The sequence below is a fragment of the Zeugodacus cucurbitae genome, chromosome 2 (genome assembly GCF_028554725.1).
Source record: "Zeugodacus cucurbitae isolate PBARC_wt_2022May chromosome 2, idZeuCucr1.2, whole genome shotgun sequence".
Lineage (NCBI taxonomy): Eukaryota > Metazoa > Arthropoda > Insecta > Diptera > Tephritidae > Zeugodacus > Zeugodacus cucurbitae.
Window position 1 is genome coordinate 51,031,208 of NC_071667.1, and position 22,376 is coordinate 51,053,583.

General features: G+C 37.2%; 4 protein-coding genes across 9 annotated transcripts in view; 2 read left to right on the forward strand and 2 right to left on the reverse strand.

Annotated features, from left to right (window-relative positions):
- Positions 1-7,691, forward strand: part of LOC105218629 (uncharacterized) — a 157,997-nt gene extending 150,306 nt beyond the window's left edge. Inside the window, exons 11-13 of the mRNA XM_011194338.3 lie at positions 963-1,879; positions 2,016-2,666; positions 4,681-7,691. Coding sequence (XP_011192640.2) covers positions 963-1,879; positions 2,016-2,666; positions 4,681-5,490 — 2,378 coding nt within the window. The 3' untranslated portion in view covers positions 5,491-7,691. The remainder of the gene's footprint in view (positions 1-962; positions 1,880-2,015; positions 2,667-4,680) is intronic.
- Positions 7,692-8,129: 438 nt separating this feature from the next.
- On the reverse strand, positions 8,130-17,308 carry LOC105218623 (WD repeat-containing protein 44). 6 transcript variants are annotated; one of them, XM_011194324.3, is made up of 12 exons: positions 16,864-17,308; positions 16,537-16,744; positions 15,101-15,190; positions 14,602-14,740; positions 13,456-14,539; positions 13,176-13,400; positions 11,596-11,686; positions 11,092-11,538; positions 10,888-11,019; positions 10,010-10,825; positions 8,534-8,665; positions 8,130-8,471 (listed from the first exon to the last, which is right to left on the reverse strand). In XM_011194324.3, the coding sequence occupies exons 1-12, from the start codon at positions 16,947-16,949 to the stop codon at positions 8,316-8,318; spliced, it is 3,606 nt and encodes a 1,201-aa protein (XP_011192626.3). In that variant the 5' UTR covers positions 16,950-17,308; the 3' UTR covers positions 8,130-8,315. The 6 variants fall into 6 exon arrangements, with proteins under 6 accessions (XP_011192626.3, XP_028900278.2, XP_028900279.2 ...); XM_029044445.2 differs by having other exon boundaries at positions 11,092-11,686; XM_029044446.2 differs by having other exon boundaries at positions 11,092-11,686; positions 13,176-13,376; positions 16,864-17,307.
- Positions 17,309-17,562: 254 nt separating this feature from the next.
- LOC105218621 (cleavage and polyadenylation specificity factor 73) lies at positions 17,563-20,385 on the forward strand. Its single transcript, XM_011194322.3, has 7 exons — positions 17,563-17,847; positions 17,913-17,976; positions 18,040-18,137; positions 18,207-19,236; positions 19,307-19,568; positions 19,641-20,086; positions 20,147-20,385. Exons 1-7 carry the CDS (start codon positions 17,783-17,785, stop codon positions 20,234-20,236), a joined length of 2,055 nt encoding a protein of 684 aa, XP_011192624.2. The 5' UTR covers positions 17,563-17,782; the 3' UTR covers positions 20,237-20,385.
- Positions 20,261-22,009, reverse strand: LOC105218622 (cleavage stimulation factor subunit 2). Its single transcript, XM_011194323.3, has 4 exons — positions 21,778-22,009; positions 21,631-21,709; positions 21,145-21,568; positions 20,261-21,087 (listed from the first exon to the last, which is right to left on the reverse strand). The coding sequence occupies exons 1-4, from the start codon at positions 21,833-21,835 to the stop codon at positions 20,404-20,406; spliced, it is 1,245 nt and encodes a 414-aa protein (XP_011192625.2). The 5' UTR covers positions 21,836-22,009; the 3' UTR covers positions 20,261-20,403.
- Positions 22,010-22,376: the final 367 nt, after the last annotated feature.

Sequence of the window (22,376 nt, forward strand, 5' to 3'; positions counted from 1 at the left end):
CATGGTAAATATCTGGTCAGTTGTTGATTTTCCAGGTCTAAAGCCACACTGATAAGGTCCAATCAGTTTGTTGACGGTGGGCTTTAGTCTTTCACACAGTACGCTCGATAGAACCTTATAAGCGATGTTAAGGATTATAAGGTGGGTTAATAGTGAAGAAGATCCTTCGGCTTATGTCTCTTCCGGCAAGTTTGTGGGGTTTGCCAAAAGTATAGCTAGGAGGAAATTACTGGTGTTTTCACCTCGTCTTCCGATATACAGCTATGGTAGTTTGCATCCCACTATTGCGGCAAGATGAACCTTTTTGAGTACATGTAGTTCCGCCGATCTCTTACGATCTTATTTGGGCCAAAAGGATCTCGCAACCGTGCTGGTTTTAGTTGCTAACCAGCGATTATCAAGCTCGCGAGAGGCCCATTGATCCAGTTCTAGAGCACAAGAGGACAGTGGAGCCCCGACACGATCCCAGTATGGTGAAATAGGACGGCAGGCGCCCTTTCTTGGGAGCTATTCGCTCTTCAGTTCTCAGCGATTCCGTTTTGACCCGTCACCTAGACGAGTCTGATAGTGAAATAGCTTGGCGCTATCGATAATGACCTAAAACACTCCTTAACCAGCTTTGAGGCTACACTTTGGAACAGTTCATCTACTCTTAATTGCAGACACCTCTGCTTGAAAGGCACGGCAGTGGTCAGATAACCTGCAACTAAGTAGTCAGTCGTCTTTTTTTGGTATATAATAAATTACTACCAAATTTCAAGTATAGAGATCAAATCAAAGATGAGTCGCAATGAGAAATACTATATAGATATAGCAATCTATAACAGAAACTATGTATATCCCAGTTTCCTTACATAATAGAGGAGTATATAGAAGTTTAAAGCATTTATTGTTCATAGATTAATATTCACATCACAATCATATTTTATAATAAGTAATTTAAATATTCATGATATTTCCAGAAATTGATCGACATGCCCATCACCCCGCAAATGCCTTCAATGCCTTCGACACCGATAATTCGATGAAAACTGACGACCCCGATACCAAAAATATACCCGATGTGGATTTCTCCATAGACTTTGCCATAGATGGTAAGGCCTGCGGTGAGCCTACAGTTTTCACTTCGAAAGCGCCAGAGGCTTGGCTGCAATCAAAGCCATTACATAAGTCAATTTTCGCCGCCATACCAACCTATGTGGATTATGAAGCGGTCATCTATTTACACGATGCCAATGATGAGGCGCTGCTTAAACTGATACGAGAAAGGATTATGAAAACTTATGGTGAATATAAGTTGCCAACAACTTTTGTACCTATATATACAGTGGGTCAGGCGTGCTTGGTGCGCTATCATGTGGATAAACGTTTCTACCGTGGCATCATACAGAAGAGGAAGAAAGAAGATTTTATTGTACAATTCATTGACTATGGTAATGTGGAGTCGGTGCAATCGTCCGACTTACTGCCGTTTGCGCCATTTCCGAAGTTACAACGCATAGCACATAAATATCGCATCGAAGGGATACGTGCCAAATCGGAAGGTGGTGTTTACACCACAGATGTACTTGATATTATACATGTTACAGTTGTTGAGAAGCTGGTTTCCATACGTGTGGCTGCTACAGAGCTACAAAATTCGATAAAGGCATGCAATATGCGTTTGGGCAATATGGATGTTGCAGAGTATCTCATCGGCGCCGGACATGTTGAACGAGATACTTTGCTAATAGCTGGGTCTCAAAATAAAAAGGGAGATAAGTTCAACCCTTGTTATAAAAACCTAAAAACAATGCTTGACATCGAATCGACTACGGATAAAATTGGCGAACTTACAAACGAGTACAGGGCATTGCCCATAATGGAAGCGGATAAAATGGTGAGTTGCCTATATCATCAATGTGTCTATAAAAGCATAATAATAAGAATAATAGAAGTCTACAAGACAATCATTACTTATACAAATTGTCTTTAATTTCATTTGTTATACTCTAATTTCATCTCCTTTGCCACAGTTCCAATTCAAGCACATTAAATCTGACTTTCTTGAACTCAATGAGGACAACAAAAGCGATAAAGAAACCGACGATGATGATGAAAGCGACAACAACGACGACACAGTCAACGATTGCCTCGATCAGCTGATTTACAATTTGGACAAACGCGAGGATCACTCAGATAGCGATGACAGTCCTAACGATGAATTAAATAATGCGCTCTCACCATTGCAGGCAGCGCAAGCGGCACAATTAGCGTTGCAAGAGCAACAAAAAACACGCCAACACTCATTTACGCCACCCTGCAAGAAGCGCATGTTCGACTCCAACGAGTACAAGCAATTGCATAAGCAAATGTTGCTTGAGAATTTGTATGGCAGCGAGAATTTCATGAAAAACGAATTGGCCGCAATACAATGTGATAATGGTGCTGATGGTGCAGACGGCACTGGTGGTCTCGCTGCCAGTTGGGGCATTGGGGAGGATGATGAGGATGCCGCTATTGTTGAGTTAGAGCAAAGTTTTGCACTGAATTATTGGCATACAACTTCCGATGAAACCGAGCGTCAAAAGGAGAAAGATAAGAAAAAAACAAAGGAAGAGGAAAAGCTTAAACGTAGAGAATCGGAAATTCGCAACAGCGGTAGTTTTGCTCTACGTACAAATCCGGTGAGTTGATTTTAAGAATTTCACTTCTTCTGAATTCTAGTTATGAATTCTTAATACCAGAAGAATAATATTGGACCAAATTAAATTTTTCCAAGAGATTGAATCTTAAGTAAAACAAGCAAGGAAAGGCTAAGATCGGGTGTCACCGAAAATTTTATACTCGCTCATTTTATTTATTTAAATTTATTAATATAACAAACAATATTTGACACACATATTCGGCATATACATATATGGTATAAAGTCCATTGAAAGTATGAAAATTCTAATATTAGGTATATAGGAGATAGATGAAGTTATGACCCGATTTCACTCATTTTTGGCACGGAGACATATTATTAAAAGAAACATATTCCCTCAAAATTTCTTCAAAATATCTGAGAGACTTAACTATAATTTCGGTAAAAGGGCGATGGCACTCTTTAAATTCATATTTCAGCGAAGCTGTGTTCCGATATCTTCACTAATACTAACTTTATATATTGTAAAGTAAACTATTCAGACCGACTTCAGAGTTCTGGTATTTTGGTATACTATTTTCACAACATATCATTGGGAAGGTAGGAAGATGAACCGAATTTCATTGAAATTGGTCGAGTAGTTTCGGATATATGGTTTTTAACCCATAAGTAGGCGGAACCACTCCCATTTACAATTTTGTATACCATTTTGAGTGCAGCTCTGCTGCACCTTCTTTATAATAAAATTTAAAGTTTCTGTTGGTTTTCCTTACTGAATTAAAGCATTTTTAGTAGTTTTCAACATAACCTTTATATGGGAAGTGGGCGTGGTTATAATCCGATTCCTCCATTTTTGGACTGTATAATAAAAATTACATCCACATATGCCCCTTCATAGTGCGATCCTTCATACCAAATTTTACTCCCATAGCTTTATTTATAGCTTAGCCATACACTTTAAGTGTTTTCGGGTTTCGACATTTTGTGGGCGTGGCAGTGGTCAGATTACGCCCATCTTCGAACTTAACTTTCTTATGGTGCCAAGAAATACGTCTTCATCAAGATATCTCAATTTTTCTCAAGTTACAGCTTGCACAGACGGACGGATAGACAGACATCCGGATTTCAACTTTACTCGTCACCCTGATCATTTTGATATATATAACCCTATATCTAACTCGTTTAGTTTTAGGACTTACAACCAACCGTTATGTGGGCAAAACTAAGAAACTTTGTTGCGAGAGTATAAAAATTGTATTTTTCGATATTCGAAGTTAGCCTCCAAAATCGAAATATTTTGTTTCGACTTTCGAAAAAAGGCTTTTTAAAAGAATTATTATTAATTACAGCATATAGGAAACACTCTACATTTATTATAACATCTGTAATATAAGCTTGACGAAATAGTTTTATACACCATTAAGAAGAAAATTCGAAAATTCCTTTTTTGAACTTCGAATCCAAATACAGTGGAACTTCCATAACTCGAACTCTTGAATTCGCAATAGAAGTCAAATTTCATACAAATTTCCTTCCATAAATCGAACTTTTTGTCATAATACAAAATATAAAATTTTGCTATCGAGGTAGAATTTTAAAAGAGTCCCTCTATATCTTATGGAAGCGAACATAAAATTCAATATTACACTTATGGATTGCATAAATTGCAAATTACAACAAACAAAATTACAGAATAAATATTTTTGAACGTATTTAAATAAAACATTATGCGTAGTAAATAAATAAAACTGTGTATAAATCTATATTTCGGAGCTTTTTGAAAAAATTTATGTTTTAATGAAAATTCTATAACTCGAAGTCTCTCTAACTCGAAGATTTTTGTGGATTATGGTGATTCGAGTTAGAGAAGTTCCATTGTATTTCGATTTTGGAGTTGAAGAATACACTTCTTTTACTTATGGCTCAATTTCTCGGAAAAATGTGTTTCTGGGAATCTAAACCCAGCCGAGTTTAGTACAGTGTAATAGATGATTCATATTTTTAACAATTCCATTTAGCGAACTAAACTATAAAACTGTTTATTAACATTCTAGGAGCTCGAAACATCTGCATTTGATCGCTTCTACCCGGATGAAACATCATCGGTTTTCTCACATTTCAGCGGCATTGAATGTTTTCGAATGCCACAAATACCGGTGGGTAAACGTTCCTTTGAATGCAGCGTTGCTTCTGTTGTTACACCGACAATTGTGCAAATTTTACCACATCTCACCGAATTCGAGTATCGCGAATTGGAACTGCAGCGCCGCATCAAACATTTAGTAAAATCCGCGCCCGCTCTCGCCCAATATGAGCCGCGCACCATTTGCCTAACGCAATACCATAAGGACAAGAAATGGTATCGCGCTCTAATACGCTCCCACAATCCCGTCGCCAAGCAAGTGGATGTGCTCTTCGTCGACTACTTGAACACGGCATCGGTGCCGATCACACAACTCAAGCAATGTCCGCTGGAATTGGTCAGTTGGCCATTGCGCACAATACGCGCACGTCTCCATGGGCTGGTAGCGAATCCGCGTCTGCGCGAAAAGGACATTCGACAAGCCCTGCAGAATATAGTGCTCAAGCGCACATTGGTCGCACGCATTGCCAAAGAGTCGAAGCATCTTGACAACTCGATAGCCATAAGTATGAGTGATTTCATACGTCAAGACGGTATTGGCAGCTTGAGCACTGCCTCTGCTTCGGGTACGCTCTCTGGTGCTGGCACCTATCAGCAGAACACGGAGCATATTATGGAAGTGCATTTATACGATCCCGATACGTATGCACGTAAACAGAAGGACGCTTATGTCTATCTGCCGCTTATACAAGACAGTTTCTACTCCTATAAAAACTCATAGGAGAAATAAAAAATCTTTTTGAAATTTATTTGCTCTTTATTACCCTCTTATGGGCCGTATAGTTACCCATAATATTAATGTTTATAAATGAATTCACTCATAATTTCATTATTTTCTACTTTAAGTTTCATCATACTATACTCTTTCATTTCAATTATTATTCATAGTGTTGGATTTGTTGCACGGGAAATGTTAATCGTGAATTATTAAACATTCCCAAAACATTTGTTATATTTTATTCTCTATGAATTTGAGATACGTTTGCATTTATTTTTATTAATACAGAAATACAAAGAATTGAATGTTTTACATTTTTGAAATCGTAGTTTTCCTATGAAATAACGGTGATAGGGACCTGCGAGAACTGCATCGAACACTTTCAAAGTTGGAGTTCTTTCGTCTGTTCGGACAACTTGACCTAACCAGCGTAGCCACGTTTTATTGGACTATATAAATATCGTCAAACAATTCATACAGCTCATCGTTCCATCGTCTGCGGTATTCGCCGTTGCCAATGTTTAAGGGACCATAAATCTTCCGCAAAACTTTTCTCTTGAAAACTCCAAGAATCATCTCATCGGATGTTGCCGTCGTACACGCTTCTGCATCATACGTCAGGACGGGAATGATGAGAGACTTGTAGAGTTTGGTTTTTGTTTGTCGAGAGTGGACTGTACTTTTCAATTGCTCACTCAGTCCAGTAGCACCTGTTGGCTAAATTGATTCTGCGTTGGATTTCGAGAAAATTTTGTTAGATCAGAAGGTACTTATCTTGGGGGGCATGCAAAAAGGTTGATAGTGAGAAGAGTAACTGAACTCTTTGCTACAGGACATTGTTAGATAAGTTAGTGTCGTCTGGATAACATGGGTTTAATCTACTTTAACATTTACGAAGGATCATTCTAGTGGCCCCCATTTAGCTCCAAGGACGACATTTCCCGGAACGCAGTAAAGTTAAGGTGCTAATAACTTCTAATAGCGCTAGAATTCTGGCCGATTAAGTTTTTTATCAATTTAATCATTATGTATAACATACAACTCGATTTCTTTTGGATGGCCACCACGGGCATGTTTGCAGAAATCCCGAGGCGACCGACGCTGAACCTAATTTTTGACGATTTTCAAACATGCTGCTTTTTCATGTTCGATATTCGTACGAAGTTCATCAATCGCCGTGGCTTGTTGGCATATACCATAGACTTGACGCCAATGACGCATATTTGCTTATTGACGAAGTCATTCAGTCAGAAATGAGCCTCATCGCTACCCTTAAAGTTGAGCCCACTGACTCCGAAATTCGGCAGTAACTTTTAATAATTTCGACTCATTGTTGGATCTTATATCTTTCCATGATGAAATGGCAAACCTTACTGAAGAGAAATGTTAAAAGAGTGGGAAAAAATATACCGATATCGGTCTACTTTTGTAGCGTTCCTTTTGAAAACCCCTTTATGTATTTATATTAAATATTTCGAGCTCGTTATCCCTGGTTAACTATTCACTGACATTGTAGTACTTAAGATGGATTTTATGTAACACATGTACACCTAGCTGAGGTGGTAGCAGAAAAAATCTGAAGTTGGATTGCGGAGAAGAAGTCAGAAGCCCCAGTGATAACGAACTTATACTTACCAATAAAAATAGAACTCAAACGCTGAATAGACAACCCTTGTGCGATTAAAAATCCGTGTCCGTTCCGATTAGGTATCGTAATGGACCTGACTCTAGTGAGAATCCCATTCGGGTTAGTTAGATGAGGACGCTTAATACAAATGCATTGTTTTATTGTAAATAAAATATTTTGCATTTTATTTTGCTTTTTGCTTTGTTTATCTTTACATAATCACTTCCTTTACATGCACACGTATTAGCAATATAAATACATACATATACATATAGTTAATTGGCTTCTTTACAACTTAGTAAACAAATCTGCAATGCAATGCTATGCAATGTGCTATCTAAACGAATTGACATTTTCAAGTTAATACCAATTCGAGTTGAATTCATTATTGTATTTATTTATATATTATATATTATATTATATGTGTGTTTTGTGTTGTTGTGTATTGCTTCGAGACTAGTCCACGTGTGTACTAAAATGTAGTTAATACTTAGTAGCATAGTGTGTGTGTATGTATGTATATTCGTCAATTTACAATCAAAGATTTGAAAACTTACAAGAATTTAAAACGATATGCTACAATATTACGGTTATTATTTTCGATAATAACACATTCGCATGACAATACAATGCATATGCAGTGCGGCGCAGAATAAAATAGTTTAAAATAAAGTACGGACAAAAACATAGTAAATATGGCTAATATTTTCGAATTTTTTTAATAAAAATATTAGCTGCGACAATATACAGTACTTAATACTCTCTTGTTCAGTAATAACTATGTTGGATTTAACGCAATAATAAGATAGGGTGCACATTTTAACAAATCTGGAGAAAGCCTAATTCTCCTAACACCATATGCGGCGGCATAGTTGCATAATTTTGTATTTGTTTTCGTTATGGTTAATAATATTGCTACATACGACGAACTGACTTCTTTAATCGCCACAAATTGGCCTAAAGGCGTATTCGTTTTTAGTTTTCGTATTAGTCTTTTTTGTTTTTGTTTTGAATATTTGACGAAACAAATGTTTAGTTTTAAACTTCGTAATTGGCGCTAATGCCGTTGCCATCTTAACCAATATCACTTTTCTTGTTTTTGTTTTTTTGTTTTTTTTTGTTTTTCATCTTCAGCATCTTTTACTATTTTGTTTCGTTTTAATCAATAACTATAAAATTCAGCGTTAAATGTGAAGTAAGCTTAGTCTGCGATTGCTGTGTAGGGTAAGCTGCTGTGTTTCGGCTTTGTTTTGTTGATAAACACTTTAATGGCACCATTGAAGTCGGCGCTAACCATAACATAACCACAACCCTTTTTATGCTGTTCCACGAGTGGGTCCGGCTGATGATTTTGCAGCTGAAATGTGAGGTTATAAGGTAATAAGGGATGGTGATTGTATTTAACAACTTTTTGCTAACCTTTTCGCTGTGTCCAATTTCGTCTGGCTCCGATTTGATGATGGCCTCGGGATGTGGCGCAAAAATAGCGCAAGTGACAGTAGCATTGTGCGCCTTAATGCCCTCCCAGAAATCACTGCGATCACGACGCACCTGAAAAGTGGAGAGGAAATGAATTGATGTTAGAATTTTCGAAAACTATGTATTTGAAATTTACAACTTAAAAATTACTTAACAATCAAGTAAGGAAAGGCTAAGTTCGGGTGCAACCGAACATTTTATACTCTTTAAAAATATTGATGTAATTTTTTAAGGATAACACAATTTGAGTCTTATATTCGGCGTAAATTCCACTAGAATAACGAAAATCAACATATGTATATAATAACGGGTATAATATATATATGAGGGCTGATGTAATTCCTAAATCGATTTCACTCATTTCCACCACCGAGTTACTCTATATCAAAAACTATAAGCTCACTTAATTTTCCTATCTCACATATTAACCGATATGTGTGGAATAAAGCCCATCGTATTTTTGAAAAACCTTTTATTATGTATATGAGAGCTTGAAAGGTTATAGTCCGATTTCGACAATTTTTCCACACGTGATGCCACACCTCAAATACAGTATTTTTGCAAAGTTTTATTTCGCTATCTTCATTGGTTCCTAATGTATATATTATAGGGTGAACGCATTAGATGGAATTCAAAATTGAGATTTATGGAAAGTAAGCTTGGTTGTGAACTGATTCGCCCATTTTTCATCGGTGCCAATAAAATATTCTGTACCCAATTTCATTGAAATTGGTCGGCTAGTTCTAAAGATATGGTTTTTGACTAAAAAGTGGGCGATGTCACGCCCATTTACCATTTCTTTTAATATCTGAGTGCAATTTCCTTCTGCCATTTCTTTTGTAAAATTTAGTGTTTCTGACGTTTTCCGTTAGTGATTTTCAACATAACCTTTGTATGGGAGGTGGACGTGGTTATTATCCGATTTCAACTATTTTCATGGTGTGTGGTGGGGTACATAAGATAACCGACTGCAGAAAGTTTGGTTTATATAGCTTAATTGGTTTGCGAGTTATATACATATAACCGATTTGTGGGTGGGGCCACACCCACTTTAAAAAAAAAATTACATCCCAATATGCCTCTACCTATTGTGATCCTTTGTACCAAATACTACTTTCACAACTTTATTTATAGGTTTTCGGTTTTCGTTATTTCGTGCAACTCTCCAACGGTCCCAAGAAACATTTGTCGTCGATATATCTTAATTCGTACTCAAGTTATCCATTACATGGATGAACAGACAGACAGACTTTCGGATTTCAAATCTACTCGTCTCCCTGATCCTTTTGATATATATAACCCTATATCTAACCCGTTTAGTTTTATGACTTACAAAAAAGCGCGATGTAAATATTTATCTATTATACTCTGTTAGAAACTTGTAGAGTGTATAAAAATACAAAAGCTAGCACTTACCGAGCTTAGTTTCGAATAATCATGATTCGTTTTCCAAATATATATGCACTGATTTTCCGAACCGGCAATTATGTACTTGCCATCGTGACTGAAGGAGGCCTTGATTTGCGACGAAACATTCAGATATCCTTTATATTTGCAGGATAAATTCAAATCACGCAAATCATACAAACGCACACGGCTGTCATTGGACGTGACGAGTATCTTGTCCTCGCCCGGCATCGGCTCAATGCCACTTATCTTGCGGCCAATGCGATTTTTGCCACGTGTCGAACGCACATGTATCTGTGTGTGATACTTCAGCTGGTCTGTGTTGTAGAAAATACAACGTCCATCGTACGAGCCGACGACAGCGAATTGTCCGTTTTGACAGAAATTCGCCGCCGTTATGAGTTTAGTTTGACCGTCCACTTCGTTCCACAGTGCCACCTTCTTGTCGGGTATATTCCACAGGCGTAGCTTGCCATCCAAACTGCCGCTGAGGAAATAACGATCGTCGCGCGGATGAAAAGCAATTGCCGTGACAAAGTCAATGTGTTGAAAGCAGCATAGGCACTCCTTGCGCGATATATGCCACAAACGTACAGTCTTATCCATCGAACTAGATAGTATGAAATAGTTCTTCGACCACGACACGTCCAGCAAGTCCGAGGTGTGTCCAATGTAAGTGCAGAATGCTTTCGGCATGAATGGTCCGGTGCATTTCTCCGCGGCAGCCGCCATGGCGATCGCCTCCTCCGAATGTTGCGACACAAGCGATTCCTGTGAGGGTGTAGGCGACGACTTCTGATCGGCATTGTATTTGGTGCGCATATCCTGTGAAACGATATCAAAATAAGCAAAAACAATATAAATGAATAACAGCGAAATGCGCTTACCTGGAAGAATGGATAGGCGTCTTTCAATACCCATATACGTAGCACTTTATCTTGACCAGCTGTGGCCAGTAAACGACCACAAGAGCTGAACTTCATGCACCAAACAGCACCGGTGTGTTCGCCATACAAGTCCTGAAGAAGAAATAAAAACAAAGCTTACATAATGACAACAACCACTACCAATCAAAGCCACCTCCAACCAACCTGTACATGTTGCAATTTTGTAAATTCATATGGTCCCTTATTCGTCGATGAAGCCTTAATTTTAATATTTGCCTCCGGATTCATGACATCCGTGATGTCCGCCACGTCTTCTTTGTGGCGCGCATGTGACACCTCAGAAGCCAGCGATTTAGCCTTATCCACCGTCTTACGCACTGTATAGCCGAGAAAACGTTTGAAGCGCGCCGTCTTCTTCTTCAAACGACTGCCATCCTCCGCTTCGCCTTCCTCTTCATCCGGTGGCTGGCCCTCACTGCATGGCGGTATACCAATTACGCTCTCCTCATCCGATTCCTTCGGGTTCACCTCCAGATGTGACGTCAACTTCAGTATGTGCAGCGACAATGGATTCCAACCCTCCGGCACCGGTGGCGAGCGCACCTCCGACAATGTCATATTCTCACCGGTATCTAAATTTTTGACGGGAACCTGTTTGAGTATTTCAAAATCGGTTAATTGTTTGCCAGAACTAGTGCGCGTACGCACATAGATGTTCATCTGCTTGAGAACATCCTCATCGCCAGCGGATTTGCGACGCTCCTTGTCGCTGCTTGCACGGTACACAAGGGATGGGTATCTGCAAGAGGAAAACGCCCTTAATAGCTGTACATGGCATATTCATATATTAGCAATAACAACAGCAATAATCAAATTGACGCGCATTTAGTAAGCAATCTAAATGAACTTTAGCAAAGTCTAATTGCTCGAAACGTTTGATAAAAAGTGGGGGGAAATACACAAGTATGCATGTATGTATGTACGAGTATGTTAGTAAAGCTATAAAATAAGCAATTTCAGCGAAAAAAAAATATTATATACATATGTACATGTTTGTATGCAGGTATCTCTTGTGCACCATATGTATGTACATTTAGGTGGTGTATGAATTTTGAACCATAAAGTGCGTGGAAAAAAAAAACAGAATTGAAACACTAACTTGATTTTCAAGTGCCACGGCCCTTTCAACGTGGTCAATTTGTATATAATGAATATGTCAAAGGGATTGCTGTAAGAATTCGAGAATTCACTAAAGTTCATTTAAATTATTTAACAGAAACAATAACAATGATATGAAAGCTATGAAGAAATGTGGCATTAAATAAAAAAAATAAATTTATATGAAGTCGACCACTGAGTAATTACTTCTAATAATGACTCAATTAAATCTAATTAGCTTACGGTCAAACTTTAGGTAAAGTTTTTTACTAATAAATCCTAACCTAAGCTTAATGTTATGATTCTCTAAGCTGAGCATAAATAAATCAATTTATTTTACCTTAAGTAAAGTTTGTTTTGATTGCTGTGAATTTAATTTAGTTAAATTAGGTGTTTTCTTTAGGTTGCGAGGTCTATATATGGTTTTTAGTTTGCTTATTTAGATATTTTACAATTAATCTTAACCATTTTTTTATTATTTCCACCAGCTACACAAAAGTCACTACCGATATTACGACATTTTGATTTTTTTATGAGAATGTTTTTAAATCAATTTAATTTATTTAAATTGTATTTTGTTTAAAATTACTCAATTTATTGAATTTGACGAATATTTCAAAGGATATAATAATTTTAATAACTTCTTCTTATATAATGCTATCTAAAATACTATCAGCTTTCTTGACGTTATGATATATATCCATCTAGTGATCCTGACACATTCAACTCAGATCCATAAACCAGTGCTGTATATTCACGTCTTCCCTAAATCGCCTTAAATCGAATATGACGATATTTTCACCTTACTATGTTTGAATTTATATGTCACATCTTGTATGATAAAGTTCTACAGACACCCCGAAATATATGGCACTTCCTTAGTACTAATAAATTGTTGGACCATTTATTTGTTTAACTTCAGTTTGGCATCGCATTGAAATTACTTTGATTTTAATATACAGTTCAACTTCCATAAATCGAATTCTTGAACTGGCAATAAAACTGAAATTTCACTTAAATTATATTCCATAACTCGAAGTTGTTTTGTGGATTATGGTGATTCGAGTTAGGTAAGTTCAACTGTGATTTCATCAAATAACTTTCATCCTACAGACGTCAGTATTGCTTACCTTGTGCCGCTACCCAAACTGTTCGAACCAGTGCCCGCCAATATGGGCCGCGCACCGTCATCCATCAAAATCTGTTCGATACGCTTGATCTCCTCTTGTGTTGGGCCCTCGGCTTTATTGCACGCCTCGTCGCGTGGCTTAACGACACATCCGCCTTGCGTGGCCTTATATAGATTGAGGCCTTGTGAGGGATCAATGGAACTGTAAATAAAACCAGCAGCATAACTTAATTTAATGCATAACATTTGTGTAGTTTTTTTTAGACAACTCGATTACATACAAGTATCTGACACGTCCAGGTGCCGAATTGCTTTTTGCCGAATTCGATGGACTTGGCTTCGAGTACACCGATGTGGAACTGTTGCCGAGCGAATGTGAAATACGATTGATTGAACCACCCACAGTGGCTGTGGTGACAGGACGTGTATTGCATGTGGAAGTTTGCGCCACCGATGCAATGGATGCGGATGCGATGCCCGATGATGTGGCCATTGTCATGGCGGGGCCTAAAGGTATATTGGTAATACCCATAGTAAGCGCATTCATGCCAATACTGTGGGATCGGCCACTAGCTACGGACATGTGCAGCGCTGTGCTGTTTATTGTTGCAGTGCCGATTGGTAACGTGCCAGCCGCACTATTCGCGCTTGCCAGCGCATTTTTCTCCTTCCATGAACGCTCAATTTCCTCGGCAATATCATCGCGCAACTTTTGTTGTACATCAAGCACACTCTTTACCGAACGCGTATCACTGTCGGTGTCTTCTGTGTCCGGCGCACCAGACGTATGCATCGCCTCATTCAAGCTGTACTGATCCGAGGAACTGGTTGACTTGCGTGACTTCTTCTTGCGTCGTGGTGGCGCAATAGGTCCACTTGAAGTGATTGAATCCGTTGTTTTTGAATGTGCCAATTTAGTGCTCGCTATCACATCAGGCTCTTGAAATATTATCTTGGAATCGACGGCCGGCCGTGTTGTAGCACCTGCAGCGGAACCACCAATTGTGGACGTGGATGTTTGGCTATGCGTTGGTGATGGCGATGGTGTTGTGTTGTATTTATTGGTTATACGTGAGGCGTTGCTACTCCGCGGTGCCGTCGCTGCAGCAGCAGCAGCCGCAGCTGCAACATTTTGTTGCTCTACCAAAGCCGCTAAATTATTGCTGGTGGATGGCGCCATAATACCCAAATTTTGTTGTAGCTGTTGCTGCTGTTGTTGTTGCTGCTGCTGCAAATGTTGTAAGTACATTTGTTGCTGTTGCTGCTGCTGTTGTTGCTGCTGTTGTTGTTGCTGTTGCTGCAATTGATGTGAATTCGTAGAGGCGGCAGAATATGCCGCTAGTGACTCACGGTCCACGCTCAAAGCTACAATAAAAATAAAGACAATTTCAGTTAATTATATAACATAGTAAGTGCAACGGACATACCTGATGGATCAATATTCCCTGCCAGTATGCGACCAACGCGACCCAATGAGGTCATACTTTGTATGCTCATGGTATCATTTTCTATCACCTTAAATGGATGTGTCGTCCGATTAGCGAAAACGCCATCTGTGGAACTATTCTGTGTTGAAAACAAATAAAACGAATTATATAGAAATTACAGTTCATCAAGAAATATGTTACTGTTAAGAATATGAGGTTTGTTAAAAAGTGTTAAGTTGAAATTAAGCGATAGACATATATTTTATATTATTTAGCTTTTTTATTTTAGCTATTTTTATTTGCAATACATTAATAAAGTACACTTTCTTAAAACACAAACCTCATATGAAAGATATGAAATCGATTAGAGAGTTTAGCTATATAGTAAGTGATATTGATAATTAATATTGCATTGATACATATAAGTGTGTGAATATTCAAGTTATTAGATTGTATAGATAAATTAAATAAACGAAAGCAAAACAGTTTGTGATAATACCTGAGAATCAGGTGTGAGTGTGTTTCCAGGATTATCATCTTCATCATTTTGCATGCATTGACGCAATTCGTGAAAGCGCTGCCTACCAAACTACGTTACGAATTTGGCGATTGTTGTTTTGTTTGTTACATGATTTCGAAAGAGGATATGAAAATAAAAAAAAGAAATCGTAAATAAAAAACTTTAACATAAGAAAACAATAATTAAAGGTGAAAAAACTAAATAATAAAAATATCTACAATTAACAAACGAACAAAGGATAAACTATTTGTGCAGTTTTACAAAAAAAAAATACAAAAATATATATTATTACATTTATTCGTTGCACTATTTATGACACCAAACACAGCTTCAAATATTTTTACACACAGACATTACTGGAGTATATTATATGTAAACACATTTCTTAAATAAATAACCAGTTTTGTGTCGCAATTTTCCTTGTTATTAATAAATTTTGACGTTTTATATTGTTGTTTAAAACTTCCACTTACTAAATATTAAAATAACTTATTTCGTACCTTTTTCTTTTACAGTTACATACGTTCTGGATGCTGGAACATTTACTTTAAACAAAACACTTATTTGAACCACACAAAATTTTGACAAAACAAGAATATTTTTTAACTTCGGGTGTCATATTGTATTCAAAAAATTCAGATTTTGTTTATTTTTTTTTATGTTATTTCAATTAAGCAAGCATTTTTAAGTAACTAGTTGCACATATACATTTACACACACACAAATAATTACTGAAATTTCTATGGAAATATATCTTATCTAATGCGAGCAGAAATATGTAGACGAAAATGTAGCCATGACATAATTGCACCCTCAATAAATGATAACGACTTAATTTTGTCGCACCCGGCGTCAATATGTTTATTGTTGGTATACAATTTAATAAGCGTCAAATAGATTGTACGTTAGATGAGGGAATTCAATTGTAAAGCAAATTTTAATTAAAACGTTTATATGCAGCCTGTAAACACCTGCTGCTATATTACACAAAGAAAGTCGTCTTACTTCTATGCTAATTTCATTTTATCAACACGAACAGCTGGCTGCCGACAGCCTTACAAAAAATACGCCAATATATTACAAATCAATTCAAAGTAATGGGTGAAATAACAATACTTTTAATTTATGTAGGGCCTATAGCAAAATCCAAATATGGATTTGAAAGTGAAATCGGAAGCACGTCGATAACTAATTTACATACTAATAGTTGTGCATAGTCAATGAACTTTTGTTGGAAATTTTCACCAAGACTATATTTACGTTTCCTATTTATAAATAATTAATATATCACCAAATAACAAACTATCAAACATAAAGAACTAGCATGCAAAACACTACATAAACATTTTAATTTATCAACACAAATTTGTTAATTTAACTGAAATTACAATTTCCAATCAAATATAATTTCTTACCTGTATGGGTTTAGGTTCGACAAATATGTCTTGCTTGGGACCGCGCACACCCAAACTGAGACTACTTGTCGGGCTGCTGGTGGCTGGTGTTACGCCACCTATTGGAGTGGCATCGCTGTCCGATGAAGGGTTCACACGCACAGCAGGTTCTGGGAAAATAAAGCCATCCTGCGCTTGTGCACCATCAAGTGATATCTTGCATTTGCGACTGCGAGAATATACGATTTAGCATGCCAATAGTAAGTTGCACATATGTAAGTAAATTTGTTTTGTGTCAAAACGTTTTTTATTATCAAATAAGTTGAAACACGCACGGAATCTACAAACCTTAGTGTCGAAAGACGATTTGGCGTCGAATCTTCCGCGTCGAAAAACTCCTCAGAACTATCCGAATCTGTTTCTGGCTTACTCATTTTATTAGCTCACTCTTCCAGTGGTAAAACTCTAGACACGACTTACATTAATATTTTATTATATCTAGCAATCTTGTTTTATATATGCAACACTCGTAAATTTTCAATTTTTACGTCATTATAAAAAGTTCGTTTCGCTGCAACCTCACATCAAACTAGCTTTTCATCTGGTTTGGAAAATACAATTTTTAACACATTTCTCGATAGTTCACGTTCAGTTTAATGTTTAGTAGCAGAGTTATTAGTTGTTCAATTGGTATGCACAAGAGATTAATTAGATTTTTTAGAAAACTATGCACAACTGCAAATTTAGACTCAAACAATAGAGAAAATGAAAGGGAGTGACGGCTATTGAATGACACATAATTAAGCTACTACTGTGAATGGTTTTCATCAAGCAGAAGAAGCAACGAATGACGTGAGCAAAACAAATATATCAAAAACACTCAAGTGCACCAGAGTTTCCTGCCTTGCCAAAGAAAATAATTCTTAAGAAATTTAAACGTTGTTATGAATATTTCAATTCTCTTTACTTAAATTATTTTAATCAAATCTAAAACGTTTCAAATATGTTGCAAAAATGTTCATTTGTAACATAATAAAAAAATATTAATTTAAAATTTTACTAAAAATGTAGCAGACCGAGTAAAATATATTTGTAATTATCGTAACATATCAACCCTCAACCAAAGAGTACACAGCTGTTGACATTAAGCGGCATATTTGATAGTTCGTCTGGCGTCTAAATTTTCATGATATTTGCATCTTCAAACGCGTGTTTATTTTAAAGAATTTGAATAAATTGCAATAAATTACATTCAATATTTGATAAAATGTCACAATGTAATGATGACAGAGTACCAGCTGAGGAGAGTGACCTACTTCAAATTAAGCCACTGTAAGTAACAAATATAATACAAATAAAGACACCCTGCTGAAATTGTAATAATTTTTCAATATTAGTGGCGCCGGTCAGGAAGTCGGAAGATCTTGTATAATGTTGGATTTTAAAGGAAAGAAAATAATGGTATTTATGGCAAAATATTTGTATTTACGCATATGCACAATAACATAATTGTAATTTATATAGCTTGATTGCGGTATACACCCTGGACTATCCGGTATGGATGCACTACCTTACGTAGATTTGATAGAAGCTGATGAAGTTGATCTCCTCTTTATATCACAGTAAGTAGTTCAAATAATTCTGTGAAATAATTGCACACACAACACTAATCGACGATATGCTTTCAACAGTTTTCACTTGGACCACTGTGGTGCTCTACCATGGTTTCTGATGAAGACCAGTTTTCGAGGCAGATGCTTTATGACACACGCCACAAAAGCTATATATCGTTGGATGTTATCGGATTACATAAAAATTAGTAACATTTCCACGGAGCAAATGCTCTACACAGAAGCCGACTTAGAGGCGTCTATGGAGAAAATTGAAACTATAAACTTCCATGAGGAACGTGACGTTATGGGTGTACGCTTTTGTGCTTACAACGCAGGACATGTACTCGGCGCTGCTATGTTTCTAATTGAAATTGCCGGTGTGAAAATACTCTACACCGGTGACTTTTCTAGACAGGAAGATCGACATTTGATGGCTGCCGAAATACCACCCGTTAAACCTGACGTCCTTATAACGGAATCAACTTATGGTACACATATCCACGAAAAGCGTGAAGATCGTGAAAATAGATTTACATCATTAGTGCAAAAGACTGTGCAACAGGGTGGTCGTTGCTTGATTCCAGTATTTGCTTTGGGGCGCGCTCAAGAGTTGCTACTTATACTAGACGAATATTGGTCACAAAATCCGGAACTGCACGAAATACCCATTTACTATGCGTCATCGCTGGCTAAGAAATGCATGGCTGTGTATCAAACATATATTAATGCAATGAATGACAAGATACGACGACAAATCGCTGTGAATAATCCATTTGTGTTTCGTCACATTTCAAATCTAAAAGGCATTGATCATTTTGATGACATTGGTCCATGCGTTGTAATGGCTTCGCCTGGTATGATGCAAAGCGGTTTGTCGCGCGAATTATTCGAAAACTGGTGCACAGATCCGAAGAATGGTGTTATAATTGCTGGCTACTGCGTTGAGGGTACATTGGCTAAAACCATACTCTCTGAACCAGAAGAGATTACAACTTTAGCAGGTCAAAAATTGCCATTAAATATGTCAGTGGATTATATTTCGTTTTCTGCACATACTGACTACCAGCAGACAAGTGAATTCATACGGCTACTTAAACCGCAACATGTGGTATGTATCTCTCTCGGATTTATTTTTTTAGGAATACTTAATTCATTATTAAACCTCACAATCGTTCAAGGTGTTGGTGCATGGTGAGCAAAACGAAATGTCTCGTCTGAAAATGGCACTGCAACGTGAGTATGAAGCCGACACTTCCACAAACATCAAATTCTACAATCCAAGAAACACACATTCCGTCGAACTATACTTCCGTGGCGAAAAAACGGCCAAAGTCATGGGCAATTTAGCGGCTACAAAGCCGGAGGTTGGAAATAAATTATCTGGCGTTTTAGTAAAACGTGATTTTAAATACCACCTGCTTGCCGCATCTGATTTGTCAAGTAAGCTTTTTTTGTTTTGCTTTTCTAAATTTGGCGACAATACTTGCTTTAATGCAAATTTTTACTTTCCAGAATACACCGACATGAGTATGTCCGTTGTCACACAGAGACAATCTATTCCATGGAATAGTCAGTTAGGCACCTTAAAGTTACTGTTAGATCGTATTGGTGGTGTTGGTACGACGGAAATACTGGAAGAGGAGAAACGTATTCGCGCATTTAAGTGCATTGACTTATCGGTGGAGGGGAAAATAATTATAATGGAATGGCAGGCAACGCCTGTTAACGATATGTTCGCGGACTCGGTGCTCGCATGCATAATGCAAACTGAAATGGGTGGCACTAACATCAAGGGTACCACCACAACCTCCAAATCAGATCGCACACATTTCAAAGAGTGTTTGGTGGAAACGTTGCAAGATACATTTGGGGAGCATTCAGTGCCAAAAATGTTCAAAGGCGAAGTACTGCCAATTACTGTGGCCGGAAAGCGAGCAGAAGTGAATTTGGAAACTTTGGTTAGTTAATAAATTATATGATCAAATTTAAATATTTACTAATATTCCGTTTATTTCTAGCAAGTGCATTGTCCTGAAGATGACGGTTTACGTCAAATTGTTAATACGGCGGTACAAAAACTACATCAAGCTTTGGTCACAATTCCTTGAGCTACAATTAATATGCACAAAAAATTATTTTTATAATCGAATGTTACATTTTTTATTGTGTCTCAAATAACCATGTTTAAATTGTATTGGTACCTATTATTAAATTGAAAATAGTTAAGTCATATGAATTTAAATATTTTACATATGTATATCTTTTGTATTGGATATTAACGCTGTGTGCTCTTTGCAATCTGCTCTTTGAGTACCAAAATGCTAGCGCGTTGCTCCGGTGGTAATTGTGAAATCTGCTCATCAGATAGCTGCAACACCTGCATAATGAGAGCAGCTTTCTCCTGATCCGTTGCATCGTTGGGTATGCCACAATTCGAAGCCAGACGATTTTGTAGCTGCTGCTGAGCTGTTTGTTGTTGTTGTGACATTGTCGGACCTGGTATGCCGGATGGACCCGCTGCGTTTCCTCGTAGTCGGGGGTCGATTTGACGTTGTCGAGGATCGGTTGGAAAAGATGGTTGTGGATTCACCTGTTGTGGTGGCATTTGTCGTTGTGCTCGTGGATCCATTAGTGGTGGCGGAACGGGATTCGGCATAGCGCGCATATCTTGATCTATATTTCGTGCCATGCGTGGATCCATTTGTCTTGGGTCCATGCCACCAGGTCCACCTAGTGCAGGGCTATTCATAGCTCTTAAATCAATATCGCCGCCTTGCATAACATTGAAGTTCGGACCAGGCACGGGCATTGGTTGCCCTCCAACCAATGGCGGTGGCTGTGTCGGTTGTTGCAGTGATTGTTGCATGATGTTTGATGAAATATTTTGCGATTGTACACTACCAGACAATGGATTTCCACCAAGAACTGGAGGCATCTGATTTGCTTTGAACAACATTCCCTTAAAATTAAAAATTTAAACACGTTTCTACATTTATATTAATATTAGTTTTCTTACCAATGCTGTTTGCGGATCGACTATACGCATTACAACCATGGATTGTAGTAAAGCATATGCTAATTGTGGATTTAACATCAACATTTGACGTGCTTCTGAGGGATTATTTTGAATGCAAAGTTTCATTTGCTTCATCAACTCGTACATTTGCTCTGGTGGCAACGACGCCACGGTTTTTGTGATAATTTCTGGTGCCTGATCAGGATCACAATGTTCGCCATAAGGATTCTCAACTTGAGGACCTTGCAGCAGCTGTTGCATTTCCATACGTGACTTTTCAGTACAAGCGTTGTCTACACGTAGAGTGCGTCCACCGATTTCATAACCATTTAGATTTCGCATTGCACTAAGTGCCGTTTCCTGATCTTTGTACTCACAAAAGCCGAAACCTTTTGGTTTTCCACTTTCACGATCAAATACCAACCTAGAAATGCAATAAAATAGTTACAAATATACTACTTGTTACTAATGAAATTTCATGCTTACTTGAGGGAAATTACGGGTCCAACCTCACTGAAAATCTCCTTAAGTTTCTCCTCTGTTGCCTCATACGGAATATTGCCCACTATTCGAGACATGCAAATAATATTTTGTAAAGTTTTGCTATCTTTTTAAGCGTAGATTAAAACTTACCGAAAACGGATCGCATGGACTTATCCATAATGCTTTGTTCAGAATTTTTGTCCGTCATATTTATATTTTATTTCAATTTCCTCCACTACCTTTAAACATTTAAAAACACAAATCTGGTATTTAACAAGCTTTTATTACCAATGTTTGAAATTTTATTATTTTTTCTGCAAACCATCGGCAAATTACACTGAAAGAGCGATTCACGTTGACAACAAATGCAGGGTTGCATTGACAGCGGTATGTTCAGTCAGTGCCTATATGTTTACAAATTATAAATAATAATTTAAAACAAAATTGTTATTAATAGTAATTTAATTTAGTTTAAGTAAATTTAATTGTGGCTTAAAAACCACATATAATTCTGACTAATTATTTTCTATTAAAACTATAACATTCTAATTCGAAAAAACTTTTATAATAATAAAAATAGAAACGAGTTCATTTAGAATTTACATTAAATTATAAATATGTAAACTACTTTTTTCAACTTATATAAATTATATAATATTATTATATATATATAAAATATATATTTCTTAACAAAAACATAGGCTTGAGAAGTCGTAAAATTTTTGAATACGCGAACGTAGCTGCAATAT

Bases quoted from the DNA above. Each gene is read 5' to 3' on its own strand.
- LOC105218623 (XM_029044445.2), bottom strand. From the start codon at position 16,949: ATGAGTAAGCCAGAAACAGATTCGGATAGTTCTGAGGAGTTTTTCGAC. The intron at 11,020-11,091 runs GTTGGTTGGAGG...TTTCTTCTTCAG, and splicing joins CAAAATTGCAACATGTACAG to GACTTGTATGGCGAACACAC. The intron at 8,472-8,533 runs GTTAGCAAAAAG...CTCACATTTCAG, and splicing joins AAATTGGACACAGCGAAAAG to CTGCAAAATCATCAGCCGGA.
- LOC105218621 (XM_011194322.3), top strand. From the start codon at position 17,783: ATGTCACAATGTAATGATGACAGAGTACCAGCTGAGGAGAGTGACCTA. The intron at 19,237-19,306 runs GTATGTATCTCT...CAATCGTTCAAG, and splicing joins TACTTAAACCGCAACATGTG to GTGTTGGTGCATGGTGAGCA. The intron at 20,087-20,146 runs GTTAGTTAATAA...GTTTATTTCTAG, and splicing joins AAGTGAATTTGGAAACTTTG to CAAGTGCATTGTCCTGAAGA.
- LOC105218622 (XM_011194323.3), bottom strand. From the start codon at position 21,835: ATGACGGACAAAAATTCTGAACAAAGCATTATGGATAAGTCCATGCGA. The intron at 21,569-21,630 runs GTAAGCATGAAA...TTGCATTTCTAG, and splicing joins GGACCCGTAATTTCCCTCAA to GTTGGTATTTGATCGTGAAA. The intron at 21,088-21,144 runs GTAAGAAAACTA...TTTAATTTTAAG, and splicing joins TCGATCCGCAAACAGCATTG to GGAATGTTGTTCAAAGCAAA.